The sequence below is a fragment of the Nelusetta ayraudi genome, unplaced genomic scaffold, assembly GCF_046127955.1.
Source record: "Nelusetta ayraudi isolate G7.1 ecotype Tasmania unplaced genomic scaffold, CSIRO-AGI_Nayr_v1 ptg000082l, whole genome shotgun sequence".
NCBI lineage: Eukaryota > Metazoa > Chordata > Actinopteri > Tetraodontiformes > Monacanthidae > Nelusetta > Nelusetta ayraudi.
Genome location: NW_027466132.1, coordinates 183,060 through 203,530, shown reverse-complemented (window position 1 = coordinate 203,530; position 20,471 = coordinate 183,060). Strand labels below are relative to the sequence as shown.

Genomic DNA, 20,471 nt, shown 5'->3' with positions numbered 1-20,471 from the left:
GCATAGGTAGTGATGGTTCGGACTATTAGAATATGCATGCAAAAAACAGCAGCCGTTCTTTACTTCCTGTTAAGTTGTGTTGTGTGGAGTATCACAGTCGTTTACAGTTCACAGGATGATACTGTGAGTTTACAGCGCCCTCTCTGACGATACGGTGATAGTGCACGACGTGCTGTATGGTTGCCATGGTACGGCGTCAGCGGTCGGACGAGAGCTAGCTTCAAGGCGTGCACCAAAAATATATGACTTGTGCGTCTCCGATGACCAGGCTTTACCACTCTTTTTTTTTTGGTTCCACTGCGTGTGAATACGGGACGAGACATTTAGAAGAAGTCGCTCAAAATGCCTGACTGGTAAAACGGGCCGAAGACTATATGTTTTTCACCCCAACTGTGGACGGGCTAGCCTCAGAACAAGCTAGGTTGCTAACATATCCGTTAGCTGCTTACTGGCGAAACGGATTTAAACAATGCAGCAGCGGTACCGTCGATAGACAAACGCCAGGGAGTTTAAAGCAGGAGGAAATGGACAGTTTATTGACGCCGCAGACAGACCGGTAACTTTTCCCACAAACGCACACAAACACACACGCACTCGGCAACCTGTTGATCGTGGGGTTGTTGTCGTCCTAGCACAGTAAGCCAATGGCGTTTTAAACACGGCTGACACGCCTAAATGTTTCTTTAAAAAAAACAAAAAACCCACTACCTTTCTTTCTATACAAAGGTTATTTAGGAAAACTGTATAATAAAGAATTGGAGAACCAAATGTTTTGGTGCATTGACTTGAGCGTTACCTTCGCGACAACGACATTTAGCCCATGTCAGCTGCTGCCTTTCAACACAATGCACCTGTCAACACCAGGCGGTCCATTTTAATCCATTCTGTTCGTGTCAGAGACAGTGGCTGTCCTGTCAGCAGCTGTCGCCCGGGAGTAAATCGCTTCAGATACAAAGAATTTACATTTGATTCCTCCCACTCGTCACACACATCGCCCTGGCCGTGCAATTCATAATCAATTCCCCGGGTAATTTGCTTGCATACTGCAGGCTTCCAGATAAAAGGAAGAATTCCGAGACAAAAGTCAGGAATAAAAACTCTTTTGTCACTTGAAGCCCTGGTGCTCTTCTGTTAAACCCAGTTATCCATATGAAAGCGTTAAAATTCTAAAATCTGTTTAAATTAGATTAATTATTAAACACTAGTGTCGCTGGTCCTACCCACTGAACCACTGCTGTCATCACATCCCCACATTACGCACGCTCATGCTGGCACCTGATTGGTCAGCGGAGGCCACTGATAGCAGCTAATAGATGGTTAGCCATGGGCTCCACATTGCTTCTGGGTCGATGTAAGCCTTCCTCAGCCCCAGAATGCAGATTTTATGTGCATGATGGATGGATGAACGTTGGATGGAATCACTGATGATGTTAATCGATGTTTTCTGACCTCCCGTTTGATACAATATCTTTCTTATAACAGTGGTGATGTCAAATCGACAAACCCTGAGCAGATCTTCAATGTAATTTCAGTGACTTTTACAAAAGCACACTCATGTTGGGCCTTTAAGCTGCTGCCTGTACTAATGTTGCCATACTTGGCAATCATTTTATTAATACCTTAATACCAGGCATGATGACAGAGTCAGAAGACCACATGACCTTTACTAGTCTAAATCCAATGGTGTGTTTAGCCAAAACTTGTAGATTTGCATTCTCTTTTGGCCTTAAATGTCTATATAAGATCATATTGCACCTTGAAATGTCTACAAGGGCAGACGGGGACTGTCCAGTACTTGTTATGCAGCAGTGGAGATGTGGCATAGTGATATCATACATCAGTCATTCTCGTGGAAAATTACACCGAGCACTTGTTGCTTGGTAACAGGGATGCAAAAGACTTAAAAACAAACAGAAACTGCCTGGTCTGGCTTCTTATTTCAGTTTGGATTAAGATTGCGTACTTCTGACAAAAAAAATGTTAGGTCAGTGCACCAAGATACTAACGTCTCCTTCATGAAATACATTCCATACATTTGAGAACACTGGATCTCACTTCTGCTCATGTTCTTTCCCCCGTATTTTCATGATCTGAATTCCACAGCGTATCCTAAAGCAACAGCATGGATTCCGATGACAAGACTGACTTCTATGAAGACAACAGAGACGCGGAGGGAAGTCGCCAGTCACATCGCAGCACAAAGAAGTATTCGAGGGAGTCGTCCGTGCAGAGTCGTAAAAAGAACATCCAGGATGTGATCGGGGATGGAGAGGAAAGGGGCAGAAGTCCCGAGAGCCGATCGAAAAGAAGAACCTGGCCTTCGGATCCGGATCGAGACCGGGTGTCTGACACGGAGCGGCCGACGAGCAAACAGTCCTTTTACTCGGATGACTATGAGAACGACTCTCGCTCGGAGGACTCGGCCTCATCTTACTCTCGGTCCCGAACGCCGTCGCCTTCACGGCGAAGACAGACGCGAATGAAGGGGGTGTCAAGCAACCCCGGCCTCAAGACAGGTGTGTGAGGAAGGGATGCAAGGCCGGGCGAGTGTAAAGAAAGTTGCTTTTACGTCCAGGTGGTGGCAGCATAGGACAGACTTCTCACCTCACAGTTTTTAACCATAGTTCAGCGGTGAAACATGGCTGATGTTCCTGCTGAAGCTTTAAGCTTACGCTTAATTTACTGCTTCTGTTGTACTTTACATTGTGTGAAACAGATTTAATAGCTTTAAGAAACTGCTAAATATAGATTCACACGATAACTGGTGAATCTTTAACATGTCAGACCAAACAGCAACTTTTTTTTTTTTCCCCCCACATAAAATGGTATCTATTTAATTTGAAATGACCCCATGGGATAGAATATTCAGTATCTTGCAAACAAACATTTACTTTCTGCAGTGTGCAACTCACACGGCAGGAATATCACGGCATAAACTCATGCAAAGAAATTCCTCAAACCGCAACAGAATCTCGAAACAGTTGAAGTGACCGCTGCCTTGACTGCCAGCTGACTTCTGCTCCTGTTGCCTCTGCCCAGGTGGTGCTGGCCGGCGGGGTGCGTCCCGCCCTGCACACCAGGGCGTCCAGCCCCTGCTGTACCGCAGGGGAGTGCGTTCCCAAAGCAAGGAAAGCACCCCCCCTAAAGATTTGGACCTTGTGACCAAAAAGGTCCTCTCGGCCCGTCTGCTGAAGATCAGCGAGCTGCAGAACGCACTCGCAGAGCTGCAGCAGCGCACCGAGGAGCTGCAGAAGGAGAACCGAATCCTCAAGCAGGTAGGAAGACCCTGACTCCCCCTCCTGACCCTCCACCCACCTCCACATCCTCTGCCAGGCAATATTTAGCCATCACGATTAATTTGCACCCCATTGAACTCTCTGCGCGCCTTTGTGAACCCGGCAGCTCCAGGCGCGGCAGGAGAAAGCCCTGCGGCGTTACAACGACACGGACGGCGAGATCTCCCTGCTGCTGTCGCGACACAACAACGAGACGCACGTGCTGCGCGAGCGGCTCCGGCGCACGCAGGAGCGGGAGCGAGCGGCCGAGCGGCGCTGGAAGGACAGCGACGAGCAGCTGCACAGGAGCCAGGCCGCCGCGGCGCGGCTGAAGAAGCTGGTGGAGCAGCAGGAGCTGGGCGCCCGAGACGAGCTGAGCCGCAGGCTGGAGGAGGAGAAGAGCCGCGGCCAGGAGGCCGAGCGGAGGATGAAGGTGAATTCATCGCAGGTGTCCTTTATTTATTTGCAGAGTACGCTGATTTTGGCTGCATGGGTATTTTTTGCAATCATAGCTTCACCTGGAGTTTGACCTTTAAATCCACAGGGTTTTTTTCCTGACCAATAACAGGAGACCAGTGGGTTTTTTTTTTCAGGTTTCTTGGTATTCATGGACCCTATTTGGTTAAGGAACTTTATTTCCTAAATCAACAAAAGCTAAAGTGCTTCTTTAAACAAGCAAACAACAACTTTCTAGCCTGAAAATTCTACAGGTGCTCAGAGAAAGGTTTGTCTACTCACCTACTGCACTGAGGACTTGGATTTGCTGAAGTTACTCAACTACATTGTCAGTGCAAATGCTGTTGTGATGTCATTTCCACTTTTCTTCAGGCTTCTGATTGGGCGGCCTGGTCCTTATATATGAAACCTTACAAGCTATATCGCCACCTCTTGGTCTGATGTGCGTTTGACGTTGCCTGCACGTGTGGCTGGATGTGGATACCGTTAATGCGTCTGATCTTATTTTTCTTTTCTTTTTTTGCATGGGCTGAAGATACATGTGAAGAACAGGAATTAAGAGTGTGTGTTTGTGTGTGTTTCAAGGAGCTGGAGCGCAACCTGGAGCTGAGCGCCAACAGCTTCCAGCGGCAGCTGGCTGCAGAGAGGAGGAGAACCCTCAGTGCCCAGGAGGAGATCCAGAGTCTGCAGGAGGAGCTGCAGCGAGTGACCAACAGACTTAAAGTCAGAAAATAGAAATGAAAAATGTTTCTGTATGAGTGAACTGCACATTTCAATGGTATGAAATCAACCTCTGCACTGTCTCCTGTTAGGAGAAGGAACGGGAGCTAGATACCAAAAACATTTATGCCAACCGCATGATCAAGCCCACGATAAGGAGAGATAATGAAGAGAGCACAAAGAGGAAAGGTAAAGCTCATATAATAATGCATTCTCAGAACTTTGCTTCCTTACTGTCATCATTTATACATTGTACTCTTCTCAGAACTCATTATTAACTGGTATGCAATCTTCTTTTTCCACCACGTGAAGCCTCCAGCAGGAACAGCACCAAGGACCTGCAGACCAAAGAACCGATATCTAGTCTGGGTTTCCCCACACCTCCCCCTGCTGTCACTGACGCCAGTGGTTTCAGCGAACAGGCACCTGATGAATACTTATCACTGCGGGTACAAAGACATGACTCCAATTTATCCTCATCTAAAATACACATATATACATATATATGTACATACATATATTCATTTAGTTATTCTAATTAGTTGTGATCCCCCCCCCCCTTCAACCAATCCACATCCACAGGAGCTCAACGGACTGGACAGACCAGCAGGGACAGGGGGCTCAAATCAAAAGTGTGAAGAGCAGAAGTCTGAAAAGACGTCTGGAAGAGTTGAGGAGCAGCTGGAGAAGGAGAAAGACGAGAAAGAGCACCACAATCGGGAGATTAATGTCCTGGAGGAGAAGGCAAAGAAGCTAAGAGAAGGTCTGAATCAGAACAAAAAGTACTGTGGACTTCATTGGGTCCTAAATGCTCTATCGAAAACCTGTAAGTTGAGAAATTTACTGTTGGGGCAAGAAAACAGTATTAAGTGTTTTATTTTTGTATCTGCAGGCAGGGAAATGGAAAAAGAGGAAGATGACAGACACAAGAGGACGGGTTCCCTCTCAAATCACGAAGAAGAAAGCAAAATGAAGCACAGCCACGTCCAGGAAGAGATCAAGAGGTGGAACCAGGACGTTCTGGGCAGCCAGCAGGCGGCTGAGGAGGCCCGCCGCAAAAAGGACCACCTGCTGGCAAAGATGCGTGAAATAGACCTCCAGAACCACGACGTCCAGGACGCTGCGTTTGCCGAGTCCAACAAGAGCAACCTTTCCTCTCCTCGTCCTCCCGAGCAGAGGAACCAGAACCCTTCCATTTTTAGCCTCACGGAAACGGAGGCGGTGGCGGCCAGGGACGGCGGGCCGAGAAGACTGGGCCTGGAGGGGGCGGGCAGGAGAGCGCTGAGGTTCCAAAACTCCAGCGACGACTTGGCTTTTGGAAACTACGCGCCCTCCTTCAGAAAATCGGCCTCTCGCAGCTCAGCGGGCTTCCCTCCACCGCCGCCCGTGGAGGACCGGGAGGCGGCGCTGGAGGCCATTGGCATCTTCAGTCTCAGAGGGCCGGAGACAGGAAAGGACAAGGAGGCAGCGGCCAAAGACAGGAAGTCCAACCTCATGGAGCAGCTGTTCGGCCCCCTGGGAACCCCCGCTGGGGACGGCCTGGGCACCACCAACGCGATGGAGGTCCTCAATTGTCCCCCAAACACAAATGGAATGCGGCCAAGAAGAGAAAGACTGCTCAGCTTCAGCTCGGGTTCCTCCACCCCTCCTGCAACCTCCATCAGCACGCTGCAAGTGGCAGAGAGCAGACCTGCCGTCTGTGCCATCACCTCGTTCGATGACGACATAGAGGAACTCACACTATGACCCGTTTTATAGATTTCAGATGACCTGAGAAGCACTGGTGACTAAAGTGCTGGGCATCGTGGTCATTATCAAGTGAAAGCACTAGTTTAAAAAAAAAAAAAAAAGCAAAGATTTTTATGAGGGAAGCATAGTTTACTTCTTGACTGCTTAGAAATGTTACAGTATTTAAATTGTAAATGTCAAAACAGTTTGTGAAATCAATAAGGAATCATAGGAAATAGTGACAGCAAGTCAATCTTGGACACTGCAGCTGAATACTCCGGTTGCATTCTGGCTCTGTAACATTTGGTTATCCAACCAGGAAGGATGAGTCACAGACACCTGTGCCTCCAGAGAAAGTCTGCCTGCTAACACAGAGCAGCTTGTATATATATTTAAAAAAAACAAAACAAACATTTTAAGTCATACTTCTTGTTTCTGCTTGGCACTTTTTGTAATAGTTTGTTTTTATGTTTACGTTTAAATTGTTCACTTTAGGATCCAACCATTTATTTATTTTTTCTGTCCACAGCACTAAAATGTACCACTAAGCAATATGACAATCATGTTTTCCTAGAATTTTCTGTATAATAGTTATATAATGTATGTATTTATATATGTTTTGTTTTATTGCAGGGTTTAGCTCTGAACCAGTGTGTTAATATTAAAATTACCTTTGTGTTGCAGTTTTTGTCCTGTGCGGTGAAATGACTCAGTAGATAATGAGCACGGAAAAAAAGTCTTTAGGCCAAATTTCCAATGTGCGGTACGGAGAACTGGATACCGGATTGCAAATATTGTGGAGCACTGATTTTTTCTTTTCCCCCAGTGGCCACTCGAGGTACTGCAGCAGCAAAAAAAAGGCTGATAAAGGCTTCTGGCCTTTATCACCAGAAAAGAGTCGTCACAATGTCGTACATGCTGCTGTGTCTCAGTTCGTTCTGATTGGCCAAATAGATCATGTGAGTAACAGAGGCATGATGGGAAGTGACACTACTGCGCATGCTCTATGGGCCCACATAATGCCGAAGTCTAAAACTTTTTTCGACGTATGCAACTTCATTGAAATGAATGGGCCGCCGTCTTGGATTCTGGAGGCCTGACATTAGGACTCAGGTCAGGACGCTTCCATTTGGCTGTCTAAAACAACACAAGCAAGGCATCAAGTTCAGTGTTGTGCAAATCGGAAAACGTTCTCCCGTACCTGGAGGTTCTGACTCTTTGAAGATGAACTCCAAGAGGAAGAAAAAAAATCTGGAAAGTTTAGTTGAAGTTCACTTATTATTTTTATTTTTTTTTAACATTTGGAGTAATCAGAGCTCCCCCTGCAGCGTTAAAGAAACCACTTTTACTTGTTTTCAACTTCTACTTGTAGTGACTTAGAAGGCGCAGAGTAAAAGGTGGTGGAGGAGATGTTAACAGCGTGGCTGCAGGTGTAGACTCCCTGGTGGTTTGTTTTAATTGCTGGGAAGTCAAACTTTGACCCAAAAAATGCAGAGATGTTGTACCCCGGTTGTACTTTGCTGACATTCTTGTTTGTTTCTGTTAGGTAGAAGAAACTGCCACGGTACTTGGAAACAGTGGAGCATATTACAGAGATGAAGCTGCCTTGTTTCACTGATATTTTTTCTAGGTTGTAGACCACCATCCCATAATGAGTAGACAAGGACATCTGAGGGGGCTCCAGTGTTACTGCAAAAACACACAAGTGTCATGATTGCAAAATTGATAAGATTACCTGCTTTTATATTTGAGCAGATGGACAAAACACGTATCATACCTGAGAGCTTTGCAACAACCCCTTGTGGGTACTTGATGACTTGGTTTGGTATTTTCTTTTCATATTCGCAAAAGTATGACCCGTGCTGGCTGAAGTCCACTGCAGGGAAGACGAAGGTCGCTGTTTGATTTTCAGTGGTTTTCTCCAGGTTGAACGTGCTGCCGTCCTTTTTCAGGAAAAAGGTCCCGCCAAGATGTTCCGTCGACACCAGAGTGCAGGTGATTTCAACTCTGCCCCCCCAGTTTACATTTGGAGAAGGACTGATAGTGATCTGGGGTTTCTCCAGAGACTCTGCAAAGCAGGAAAAAATCTTTACGCTTGTTTTTCACAGCAGCCACTTGGTAACATTAAAAGTGAGAACCAACCTGAGCAGATGACGCTGGAATCTTCACCATGCCCACAGTTGTTAATTCCAACAGGATTGTGTGTACAGTGTGTGATGGCTGACTCTTCGCCGCTACACTCCACATTATCCAGCCAGATTGGGCCGCTGCCTCTTCCAAAATGGGCAGACCCAGGAGCGGAAACTGCCTTACCGCACCCCAGCTGTCTACAAACCACATTTCCATCTATGAGCCCCCATTTGTCATCGCAGACTGTACCCCACTGGCTTCTATAGAAGACCTCCACTCTCCCAGAGCATTGGTCTGAGCCGCCCACCAAACGGACCGGTGCTGCATAAGACGACAGAACAAAAACGGAGTTCATTAAAGCTTCGGGATTCATTTATTTTTGATTATTTGAATATCATCTCCAAATCTATAGGCAAGTTAGCAGTCCTAAAAGCAACAGTACCCAAAAACATCATATTTGCATTTATGTACCATCTACAACATAGGTGTCAATCTCTGGCCCGTGGGTCAAATAATATTTAATTCATACTGGAACTGGCCCTCTGGTATTGTACAGCACATGTAATGCTGATACTGCAAATCCCAGAATACTGTGTTGGTATTCCAATATATAATTGGTTGCACGTTCATTGAATTATATCAATACTTAATCGGTTTATTATTGCTATTTTATTGTAGTATTAACCAGTGGAAAAAGGTTAATGTTGAAATATAAATCAGAAGGCTTCAAATAAAAAAGAAGCATATCATTTTTATTTACATTTTATTTATTTCAGTGTGTTTTATTTTTATTTGAAATTCGATTTTGCATGTATATAATATAAAGTTATTTATTTTATAGTATTAAGTGTCACTTGTTCCAGATTCAGGTTGAGGTAAAGCCTCTTTGGGTCAATACAAAAATGGTCACTTTTCTATCTGGAGGAAACTTTTTTCAACAAATATCAGTGTTGGCTCCAGACTTTGTCCAAGTTTTAAGATTTCTGCCCCTAATGTGTATTTGAGTTTGACTCCCCTGGTCTACAATATCTATGTAGTCATTGGCATGCAAGGCTACACTTCAATTCTTTTTTGAGAAATAGATGAGATGAAGTGATGACAAATGATTTACCAGCACAGGAGACAACCACGTCACTGTCATGTTGACAACTGGAGTTCAGGAAGCCTGTGACCGAGCACTGGTCAAGAGTGGTTCCATTTGTAAAGCAGGAACCACTGGCGGCCACCACTGGTCCACTGCCTTGTCCTTTGACAACCATGTTTGTCGAATCTATGGCACTTCCACATTCCAGGTAGTCACACACAGCTTGAGCTTTAACCAGGTTCCAGTCTGCATCACAGACTGTGTACCAGTCGTCACCGTGACGCACCTCCACCCTGCCAGAACACTTGTCCCTACCATCAGCCAGCCGCACCACCACACGTCCTGTAGAGTAGAAGAAATTAAAGTGGTCATATGGTATGACATGTTTCAAAGTTAAAAAAAAAACAACCAAAAAACAGAAAGCTGTCCACCAGTGGATTTGCGTTCTTGTTTTCAAAAAGTATATCTTCAAGGTTTTAGTTCAGAAATTCTAGACAAAAATAATTAAAATAATTTTTTTCTTGAGTGTCTGCAAAGCAAGAAAAAGGCTTTAATTGAGGACATTAAAAGTGAGAACCAACCTGAGCAGATGACGCTGGCATCTTCGTCATGCCCACAGTTACTTTGTCCAACAGGATTGTGTGTACAGTGTGTGATGGCTGACTCTTCGCCGCTACACTCCACATTATCCAGCCAGATTGGGCCGCTGCCTCTTCCAAAATAGGCAGACCCAGGAGCGGAAACTGCCTCACCGCATCCCAGCTGTCTACAAACCACATTTCCATCTATGAGCCCCCATTCGTCGTCGCAGACTGTACCCCACTGGCCTCTATAGAAGACCTCCACTCTCCCAGAGCATTGGTCTGAGCCGTTCACCAAACGGACCGGTCCTGCATAAGACGACAGAACAAAAACGGAGTTCATTAAAGCTTCGGGATTCATTTATTTTTGATTATTTGAATATCATCTCCAAATCTATAGGCAAGTTAGCAGTCCTAAAAGCAACAGTACCCAAAAACATCATATTTGCATTTATGTACCATCTACAACATAGGTGTCAATCTCTGGCCCGTGGGTCAAATAATATTTAATTCATACTGGAACTGGCCCTCTGGTATTGTACAGCACATGTAATGCTGATACTGCAAATCCCAGAATACTGTGTTGGTATTCCAATATATAATTGGTTAGACGTTCATTGAATTATTTTAATACTTAATCGGTTTATTATTGCTATTTTATTGTAGTATTAGCCAGTGGAAAAAGGTTAATGTTGAAATATAAATCAGAAGGCTTCAAATAAAAAAGAAGCATATCATTTTTATTTACATTTTATTTATTTCAGTGTGTTTTATTTTATTTGAAATTCGATTTTGCATGTATATAATATAAAGTTATTTATTTTATAGTATTAAGTGTCACTTGTTCCAGATTCAGGTTGAGGTAAAGCCTCTTTGGGTCCATACAAAAATGGTCACTTTTCTATCTGGAGGAAACTTTTTTCAACAAATATCAATGTTGGCTCCAGACTTTGTCCAAGTTTTAAGATTTCTGCCCCTAATGTGTATTTGAGTTTGACTCCCCTGGTCTACAATATCTATGTAGTCATTGGCATGCAAGGCTACACTTCAATTCTTTTTTGAGAAATAGATGAGATGAAGTGATGACAAATGATTTACCAGCACAGGAGACAACCACGTCACTGTCATGTTGACAACTGGAGTTCAGGAAGCCTGTGACCGAGCACTGGTCAAGAGTGGTTCCATTTGTAAAGCAGGAACCACTGGCGGCCACCACTGGTCCACTGCCTTGTCCTTTGACAACCATGTTTGTCGAATCTATGGCACTTTCACATTCCAGGTAGTCACACACAGCTTGAGCTTTAGCCAGGTTCCAGTCTGCATCACAGACTGTGTACCAGTCGTCACCGTGACGCACCTCCACTCTGCCGGAGCAATTGTCCCTACCATCAGCCAGCCACACCACCATACTTCCTGTAGAGTAGAGGGAACTAAAGTTATCAGATGGTATGAAACGCTTTTAAGAAAAAAAGGGGGAAAAAAACAAAAAGTAAATATCAAAGGTGTATATTAGTGGAAGTGCTTGCTTGTCTTCAAAGAGAGTATCTTAAGGTTTTAGTTCAAAAAAATTTGCTTGAGGACATTAAAAGAGATCACCTACCTGAGCAGAAGACGCTGGCATCTTCGTCATGCCCACAGTTATTTTCTCCAACAGGATTGTGTGTACAGTGTGTGATGGCTGACTCTTCGCCGCTACACTCCACATTATCCAGCCAGATTGGGCCGCTGCCTCTTCCAAAATAGGCAGACCCAGGAGCGGAAACTGCCTTACCGCACCCCAGCTGTCTACAAACCACATTTCCATCTTTGAGCCCCCATTCGTCATCGCAGACTGTACCCCACTGGCCTCTATAGAAGACCTCCACTCTCCCAGAGCATTGGCCTGAGCCGCCCACCAAACGGACCGGTGCTGCATAAGACGACAGAACAAAAACGGAGTTCATTAAAGCTTCGGGATTCATTTATTTTTGATTATTTGAATATCATCTCCAAATCTATAGGCAAGTTAGCAGTCCTAAAAGCAACAGTACCCAAAAACATCATATTTGCATTTATGTACCATCTACAACATAGGTGTCAATCTCTGGCCCGTGGGTCAAATAATATTTAATTCATACTGGAACTGGCCCTCTGGTATTGTACAGCACATGTAATGCTGATACTGCAAATCCCAGAATACTGTGTTGGTATTCCAATATATAATTGGTTGCACGTTCATTGAATTATATCAATACTTAATCGGTTTATTATTGCTATTTTATTGTAGTATTAGCCAGTGGAAAAAGGTTAATGTTGAAATATAAATCAGAAGGCTTCAAATAAAAAAGAAGCATATCATTTTTATTTACATTTTATTTATTTCAGTGTGTTTTATTTTATTTGAAATTCGATTTTGCATGTATATAATATAAAGTTATTTATTTTATAGTATTAAGTGTCACTTGTTCCAGATTCAGGTTGAGGTAAAGCCTCTTTGGGTCAATACAAAAATGGTCACTTTTCTATCTGGAGGAAACTTTTTTCAACAAATATCAATGTTGGCTCCAGACTTTGTCCAAGTTTTAAGATTTCTGCCCCTAATGTGTATTTGAGTTTGACTCCCCTGGTCTACAATATCTATGTAGTCATTGGCATGCAAGGCTACACTTCAATTCTTTTTTGAGAAATAGATGAGATGAAGTGATGACAAATGATTTACCAGCACAGGAGACAACCACGTCACTGTCATGTTGACAACTGGAGTTCAGGAAGCCTGTGACCGAGCACTGGTCAAGAGTGGTTCCATTTGTAAAGCAGGAACCACTGGCGGCCACCACTGGTCCACTGCCTTGTCCTTTGACAACCATGTTTGTCGAATCTATGGCACTTCCACATTCCAGGTAGTCACACACAGCTTGAGCTTTAACCAGGTTCCAGTCTGCATCACAGACTGTGTACCAGTTGTCACCGTGACGCACCTCCACTCTGCCGGAGCAATTGTCCTTACCATCAGCCAGCCACACCACCATACTTCCTGTAGAGTAGAGGGAACTAAAGTTATCAGATGGTATGAAACGCTTTTAAGAAAAAAAGGGGGAAAAAAACAAAAAGTAAATATCAAAGGTGTATATTAGTGGAAGTGCTTGCTTGTCTTCAAAGAGAGTATCTTAAGGTTTTAGTTCATAAAAATCAATAAGACAGAACAATTGAGTTCAGAAATTCAACAAAACAATAGGAATGAAAAGGAGTTCAGGGCAAATGATCTGAGCTACTGATACTGATCTGGGTTTTTTCTTGAGTGTCTGCAAAGCAGGAAAAAGCCTTTAATTGAGAACATTAAAAGAGATCACCTACCTGAGCAGATGACGCTGGCATCTTCGCGATGCCCACAGTTATTTTCTCCAACAGGATTGTGTGTACAGTTTGAGATGGCTGACTCTTCACCGTTACACTCCACATTATCCAGCCAGATTGGGCCGCTGCCTCTTCCAAACTGGGCAGACCCAGGAATGTAAACTGCCTTACCGCATCTCAGCTGTCTACAAACCACATTTCCATCTATGAGCCCCCATTTGTCATCGCAGACTGTACCCCACTGGCTTCTATAGAAGACCTCCACTCTCCCAGAGCATTGGTCTGAGCCGTTCACCAAACGGACCGGTACTGCATAAGACGACAGAACAAAAAAGGAGTTCATTCACACTTCGGGATTCATTTATTTTTGATTATTTGAATATCATCTCCAACTCTGTCGGCCATTTAACAATTTGGAGGGAATAAAAGCAACAGTTCCCCAATACATCATCTTTGAAATGGTGTATTTTCTACAGTGTCCATAAAGTGATTGGCTTGCAAGATTATGCTATAAAAAAGTTGAAGAGATGAAGTGATGACAAATGATTTACCAGCACAGGAGACAACCACGTCACTGTCATGTTGACAACTGGAGTTCAGGAAGCCTGTGACCGAGCACTGGTCAAGAGTGGTTCCATTTGTAAAGCAGGAACCACTGGCGGCCACCACTGGTCCACTGCCTTGTTTGTTAATGACAGTGGTTGTCAAATCTATGGCACTATCACATTCCAGGTAGTCACACACAGCTTGAGCTTTAGCCAGGTTCCAGTCTGCATCACAGACTGTGTACCAGTCGTCACCGTGACGCACCTGCACTCTGCCGGAACACTTGTCCTTACCATCAGCCAGCCACACCACCATACTTCCTGTAGAGTAGAGGGAACTAAAGTTATCACGTGGTATGACATGTTTCAAAGTAAAAAAGAGATAAAGAAGTACATATCAAAGATGTGTATTCGTGGAAGTGCTTGCTTGTCTTTAAAGAGTGTGTCTTCTCAAGGTTCGACATTAGAAAACAAACATACAATATAATAACAATGTTCAGGGACCAGTTGCCTGTGTTGCTTTAATGTTAATACACCTTTCTCATAATTGTGTCTAAAGGCCCAGAAATTATCTTTATTACATTTTTCTTTTGCCCAAAATATTTTCCCTACCTGTACAGACAACACCAGCGATGGTGGTGGTGTTGCTCGTTTTATCAGTAAAAGGTCTTTGGCGGCACTGAGCGAGATTTAGCTCCTGTCCAGAGCATTCAAGCTGGTCGATCTGGATCGGCCCCGTGGCTTGGCCAAAGTCATTGTTCATTGTGATCTTGTGAACTTTGCCACAATTCAGCTGTTTGCAAACCACTGTGGCGTCGTTCACATCCCAGTGTTGGCTACACACCGTCCCCCACTGGTCGTTGTTGAAGAACTCAACTGTGCCGGCGCAGCGACTGCTCCCGCCAGTCAGCCTCACGTTGCCTAGAAAACAGAGTTGTTGCATGAGCACTGCTTTGATAGGATGTCTGCTAACGTTTTGCTCATACTTTGCAATTTGCTAAGCACGATTTGCTAAATGAGGAGCTTAAAACTGCTTTTATTTTTTTTATATTAGCACATCATTTTACACTTAAGGGGTAATTCATCTTTGAGTCTCACCAGAACATTCTATGACGACATCCTCAGTGGCATCATTGTTGTTCCTTACATATTCTCTCACTGTGCACTCCGTCAGAGAGCTCTCCCTGCCACTACACTTCACTTTATAGCCTCTCATCTTCCGGCCTGGAATCAATACTCCTGAGGACCTCACAGGGTCTCCACAGCCCATCTCTCTACACACCACTGCCAGCTCATTCTGGCCCCAGTTAACGTTCAACGGCGCCACCCACTGGTTACTGTGGGAAAACTCCACCCTGCCCGAACATTCAGTAGACCCATTGGTGAGTCTAATGGAGGCTGAAGAGAAAAACAATTACATGAGTTAGCTTATCTGTGTCAAAAGAGGTGTTACTAGGGAATAAGAAAGAGTGTAAGAGTGAGGGATGAAGGCACAAATCAGTGAAATAACATCTGAGATTACATACATGAACACACCACACCAGCATCTTCGCTATGGTCGCAGTTACTTTCGCCAAGGGTCCTGTGTTGGCAGTGCAGCAGGGAGGACTCATTGCCTACACACCTGACATCATCAAGCGAGATGTCACCTTCACCCGGTCCAAAGAAAGCGCTGGACTTGACAGACGTGGCCGTGCCACAGTCCATGGCTCTGCACACCACCTGAGCTTCTCTGATGTCCCACTCATCATCACACACGGTTCCCCACTGTTTGTTTCGAAGGATCTCCACTCTGCCAGAGCATCGGTCCGTGCCGTTGACAAGCCTCAGTGTCGGGCGTTCTGCACGTGGGATATTTAGGGTGTTGTGAACAACTTCTTTATGCTCTCCACAGAGTAATTTGACCAAAATATTTGTAGTTGTACATTGCATGTCTTCAACAGCCTCCAGTGTTAACCTGACTTTCAAATAGAATCTTGACTATGGTCCATTGTAAAACAAACTCATCTTTCCTGCCTTTTACCTTGCAATACATCTATGTTGATGAGCATAGATTGTAGCTGTTCTGAGAAAATGAAAACTTTCTGTTTATGTTTTAAAGTAATTTACGCTGTAGGGCCTTGTAGATTAATATGTACTAGTATTTCAAACTCTGAACTCTTTTCAATCCCGGCAGCAGCAATAACCTGACATCACATCCAAAACGTACGGTTTTGGATGTGATGTCAGGTTATTGTTTTCTCACATTGGTTTTTCATTTTCTGTCATTTGGCTGCGTGCCTCTGAACTTTGGCAGTGAGGACAGTCAGCTCTTTTTTTTCTTTTACCTTTTCCCTTTTACATGAGATTGTTCTCGGCACACAGGAGCAATATGCACATTTACTTAAGTGATGTACCACGTAGCACTGGGGTGAAGATTCAACTGCATTTCTCTGTCAACATATAACAAGATAACTGTTTGCATTAGATGGTTAGATTATGGGGGCAATGTTGTCACAAAAAACAAAGCCTTTTGAGGCGGTGGTCTGTTCTTTGTGGATCCGGCCATAAGTGATTTATATTTCAAAAGGCTACTGTTGAAATATATATAAGAAGGCTGCAAATAAAATCAGAGGCATACAATTTTTAATTTACATTTTATTTATTTCAGTGTGTGTGTTGTTTTTTTTTTTTAAATTTGATTTTGCACGTATGCAATATGAAGTTATTTATTGTATAGTATTAAGGGATATCCCCTTGGCCAAGTAGCCAGGGCGCATCATCAATTGGAGGCATAGTGACAGGACCGCCACTGTCATTTTTCTCCCCCTCTTTTCACAAGCACGTCCTCGCGCTCCCCACAGGCAGCCACACAAATGAGGAATCCACGGACCCACCCGGGCTACATGGATCCTGCCGACAGCGCCACATTCGCTTGTTCCATTTTCAGGTTGAGGCAAAACTTGTTTGGGTCGATATGAAAATGGTCACTTTTCTATTTGGGGCAGGATTTATTTCAATAAATATCAATGTTGGCTTGAGACTTTGTCCGAGTTTTAGATTTTTGCCTCTTATGTGTATTGGAGTTTGACTCCCCTGGTCTACAATATCCATTGGCTGCATGGCTACATTTAAATGCTTTTTTGAGAAATAGATGAGATGAAGTGATGACAAATGATTTACCAGCACAGGAGACAACCACGTCACTGTCATGTTGACAACTGGAGTTCAGGAAGCCTGTGACCAAGCACTGGTCAAGAGTGGTTCCATTTGTAAAGCAGGAACCACTGGCGGCCACCACTGGTCCACTGCCTTGTCCACTGACAACCATGTTTGTCGAATCTATGGCACTTCCACATTCCAGGTAGTCACACACAGCTTGAGCTTTAGCCAGGTTCCAGTCTGCATCACAGACTGTGTACCAGTTGTCACCGTGACGCACCTCCACCCTGCCAGAACACTTGTCCCTACCATCAGCCAATCGCACCACCACACGTCCTGTAGAGTAGAGGGAACTAAAGTTATCAGACGGTATGAAACGCTTTTAAGAAAAAGGAAAAAAACAACATAAAGATGTCCACTACTGAAAGTGCTTTCTTGTTTTCAAAAAGTGTATGTTATCAAGGTTTTAGTTCAGTAATTCTAACAAAAAAATTTCAAATTTTGAATTTAGAATTTGAATTTTCCATACCAGAAATAGAACATTTTCTTATGGACCCAAGGCAGATGATACTTATTTGCACTTGGACAGTGTAAAATCTGTTTGTTGGAACCTACCATACAGCGGCAATGATTAGATGGACATCGATTCTATCTTATACATGTCTCACAAATTCTGACATTCTGGCTTTATGTCTGAGGCATCAGGGACTGCTGAAGTACTCAACTGCTTTTACATGCCTCTGTCTTCGCCCTGCTGATTTTATGCTCTAAAGCCAAGCCCCAACATAATGATTTTGTTCTGCAAGTTTTTCAACATTAATTCAAGTTGTAGTGTCCTGTTGATTTTCAGTCTCGATATGGTCTTCCAATGGTCGGTCTTTGTTTAGGTCTTACTCTTGTTCTAGTCTCCTAACTACATCACTTGGAGCAGGCCATGTGATGAAGAATTAATAATGTAAGGCTATTACGTTGTTGCCTCGGTGTCAAAATCAAAAGCTGCTTACAAAAAGGCCATCAGCATGCGACTTGTGTCATTCACTCTCTGATCTCAACCTACACCTTTGAGAATAAATCAGCCATCATAAAGACAGTCAGGGAAATTTCTGTCTGTCATATGGCCAACAGGACAAAGAAGAAAAAAAAAGACCATCAGTGACTTCTGAGATTTGACAACTGAGGTCAGTGAGAAAACTCAGACTTACCTGAGCAGATGACCCCTATGTCTTCACCGTGGCCACAGTTATTGGACCCATAAGACCTGTGGACACACTGATGAATTGATTGTTCGCGGCCGGTACACTGCACATCATCCAGCCAGATGTCTTCCTTTCCTTGCCCAAAAAATGCTCCTCCTTTGGCGTCCAAAGCCGCGCCACAGTCTAGTTCCTTGCACACCACGTCTGTATTGGTGAGGCTCCAAAGATCATCGCACACCGTCCCCCACTTTCCATTGTGGAAGACCTCCACTCGACCCGAGCAGCGAGATGGCCCCACTAGTCTTGTCACGCCACAACCTGCATGTAGGATGAGTAAAAGACATCAGCTGTGGGTTTTAAATCAACTTGAACTATTTGAGAAAAAAAAAGAAAGAAATTCTTAGAACAGATCAGAGGCGTAGAAATTGCCTCGCAACTCCTCTTACTTGCAAGCGGTGACAAGCTCAGTAGACCTGCAGTGGTAATGTCAGAAAATCTTTTAAAAAAACCCACTTTCATTGCCATGCATATTTTTTTTCTCAAAAATACTTCAAGACCTAAAAATACTTGAGACAATTAAAAATACTTAAGACACTCAAGAAAGTGCCAAGAGTCAAATTAATTTACTGAGAACACAAGAACACACTTTAGTTCATTCTTATTTCAATTTGATTGGAACTTGTTGGAACTCTTTATTACAGCCTTTAGAGGAATGAAATTGGAGAAACTTACCAATGGACAAATAACAGACAAAATGTAGTTTATCTATCATATTTTATCCAAGAGGGGTTCATATGCAGCACTGGCAAAGGATTAGAGGGAAAGAGATAATCTTGTTAATGTGTACAGCATTTGACGTGTTACTGTCTTCTCATTTAAAAAATGTGTAAATATAATACATTAAAAAAAATATATATGTCAAAGCGATAATGAGAAAATCAAGCCTTACCTTGCAAATCTATGCAGACCTGAGCCAGTAGACCCACAATAAAAAGATGTTGACGTTTAACATCCAAATGGAGGAGGCTCAATAATAAATCCAGTAGTTGAATTGAAGAGGTTTTGCCCAGAGTTCTACTCTAAAATGAATTTATGTTGACACTTTGATTAATCATTAAAAAGAGGATGAGTCAGTTGTGATTGGCCCAATGGCAAATGGCCTGCCAGACACATTCAAACAAACCCAAACACAATGCACCACAGCAAACTGCCAGCCACGAAAGTGAAAGAACAGATGTGCAGGCCAGTCCACACAGATTCAAAAGTCCAGCAGTGGGTTTTGAAATCTGTGTCCAGAAAAATACGGTACTATTTGAAACAGGATTATATAAACCATTATAGTAAGTTTGATGGTTGGCGGAGCTTTTATTTGTTCTTATCGTTACTATTATGATTGTTGTTGTTGTTGTTGTTATTATTATTATTATTATTATTTTGTTAAGCACTGTGGGTTGCATCTCTTTTGTATGAACAGTGCTATATAAATAAAGTTTATTATTATTATTATTATTATTATTATTATTATTATTATTAATAATAATAATAATAATAATAATAATAAACTTAATTATAATAAAGTTTATTATTATTATTATTATTATTATTATTAATAATAATAATAATAATAAACTTTATTTATATAGCACTGTTCATACAAAAGAGATGCAACCCACAAATAATAATAATAATAATAATAATAATAATAATAATAATAATAATAATAATAATAATAAAACAGCATGGCGGCGAAGAAATTTGTTTGTTTTGAGGGAGTTTGTTCCGAAGAAAGGCTACGTGTGTTCGGCTGCATGGAATTGGCAGAGAACAGAGAACAAACAACGCCCCGCTGTACAAATGTGTTTGAAAGCTATTGCGACCTAACTTATTGCAGCACCTCAAACAGAGGCATGCTGCCGAGTGGGGAAAGAGTTACTCCCTCTGCAGTAAACAAGACCGCAGCATCCCGAGCACCACCACCAAAAAACAACCTACCGCCTTGGAAACATTTACAAAGTGTAATATAAGAAAGGGGGCTGGTCAGGGTTGCCAACCGTCCCTGAAAATGCAGAACTGTCCAACATTTAGCTTATTTCTAATGTCTATTGGTAACAAAGCAGTTCAAACAATGTGAACCATATACTTTTTTGAAACCCTATTTTAAGTTATGATTTACCACTGGCCTGTGATAGTCATTGCCCAGAGCACTGATTATTAAGTAGGGAAAATGGATGGATGGATGGAAATAAATAGATTTCTAGTTTGGCTAAGTTGCCGCCTGGCCA

General features: G+C 43.1%; 2 protein-coding genes and 1 long non-coding RNA gene across 6 annotated transcripts in view; 1 reads left to right on the top strand and 2 right to left on the bottom strand.

The window, feature by feature from the left end:
* LOC142900367 (scavenger receptor cysteine-rich domain-containing protein DMBT1-like) overlaps positions 1–19,291 on the bottom strand; it is a 40,053-nt gene extending 20,762 nt beyond the window's left edge. The window contains exons 1-18 of one of the 3 annotated variants that reach the window (XM_076044627.1): positions 19,139–19,291; positions 18,922–18,991; positions 18,636–18,662; positions 18,196–18,507; positions 17,015–17,329; positions 15,379–15,693; positions 14,951–15,250; positions 14,465–14,773; positions 13,859–14,173; positions 13,308–13,616; positions 12,673–12,987; positions 11,575–11,883; positions 11,073–11,387; positions 9,975–10,283; positions 9,421–9,735; positions 8,322–8,630; positions 7,957–8,247; positions 6,329–7,868 (exon numbers count right to left, since the gene is read on the bottom strand). In XM_076044627.1, the coding sequence (XP_075900742.1) occupies positions 7,525–7,868; positions 7,957–8,247; positions 8,322–8,630; positions 9,421–9,735; positions 9,975–10,283; positions 11,073–11,387; positions 11,575–11,883; positions 12,673–12,987; positions 13,308–13,616; positions 13,859–14,173; positions 14,465–14,773; positions 14,951–15,250; positions 15,379–15,693; positions 17,015–17,329; positions 18,196–18,507; positions 18,636–18,662; positions 18,922–18,961 (4,749 nt within the window). In that variant the 5' untranslated portion in view covers positions 18,962–18,991; positions 19,139–19,291 and the 3' untranslated portion in view covers positions 6,329–7,524. Of the gene's footprint in view, positions 1–6,328; positions 7,869–7,956; positions 8,248–8,321; positions 8,631–9,420; positions 9,736–9,974; positions 10,284–11,072; positions 11,388–11,574; positions 11,884–12,672; positions 12,988–13,307; positions 13,617–13,858; positions 14,174–14,464; positions 14,774–14,950; positions 15,251–15,378; positions 15,694–17,014; positions 17,330–18,195; positions 18,508–18,635; positions 18,663–18,921; positions 18,992–19,138 lie in introns of those variants that run through there. The other 2 variants (XM_076044625.1, XM_076044626.1) reach the window with 2 other exon arrangements.
* On the top strand, positions 158–6,590 carry lca5 (lebercilin LCA5). 2 transcript variants are annotated; one of them, XM_076044631.1, is made up of 9 exons: positions 158–556; positions 2,104–2,516; positions 3,040–3,275; positions 3,403–3,708; positions 4,317–4,454; positions 4,544–4,640; positions 4,764–4,900; positions 5,034–5,214; positions 5,344–6,590. In XM_076044631.1, exons 2-9 carry the CDS (start codon positions 2,123–2,125, stop codon positions 6,195–6,197), a joined length of 2,343 nt encoding a protein of 780 aa, XP_075900746.1. In that variant the 5' UTR covers positions 158–556; positions 2,104–2,122; the 3' UTR covers positions 6,198–6,590. The 2 variants fall into 2 exon arrangements, with proteins under 2 accessions (XP_075900746.1, XP_075900747.1); XM_076044632.1 differs by lacking the exon at positions 158–556 and adding an exon at positions 1,070–1,351.
* On the bottom strand, positions 1,645–4,007 carry LOC142900372 (uncharacterized). Its single transcript, XR_012928886.1, has 2 exons — positions 3,794–4,007; positions 1,645–3,660 (listed from the first exon to the last, which is right to left on the bottom strand). It is a non-coding gene; the product is annotated as an uncharacterized LOC142900372 (long non-coding RNA).
* Positions 19,292–20,471: the final 1,180 nt, after the last annotated feature.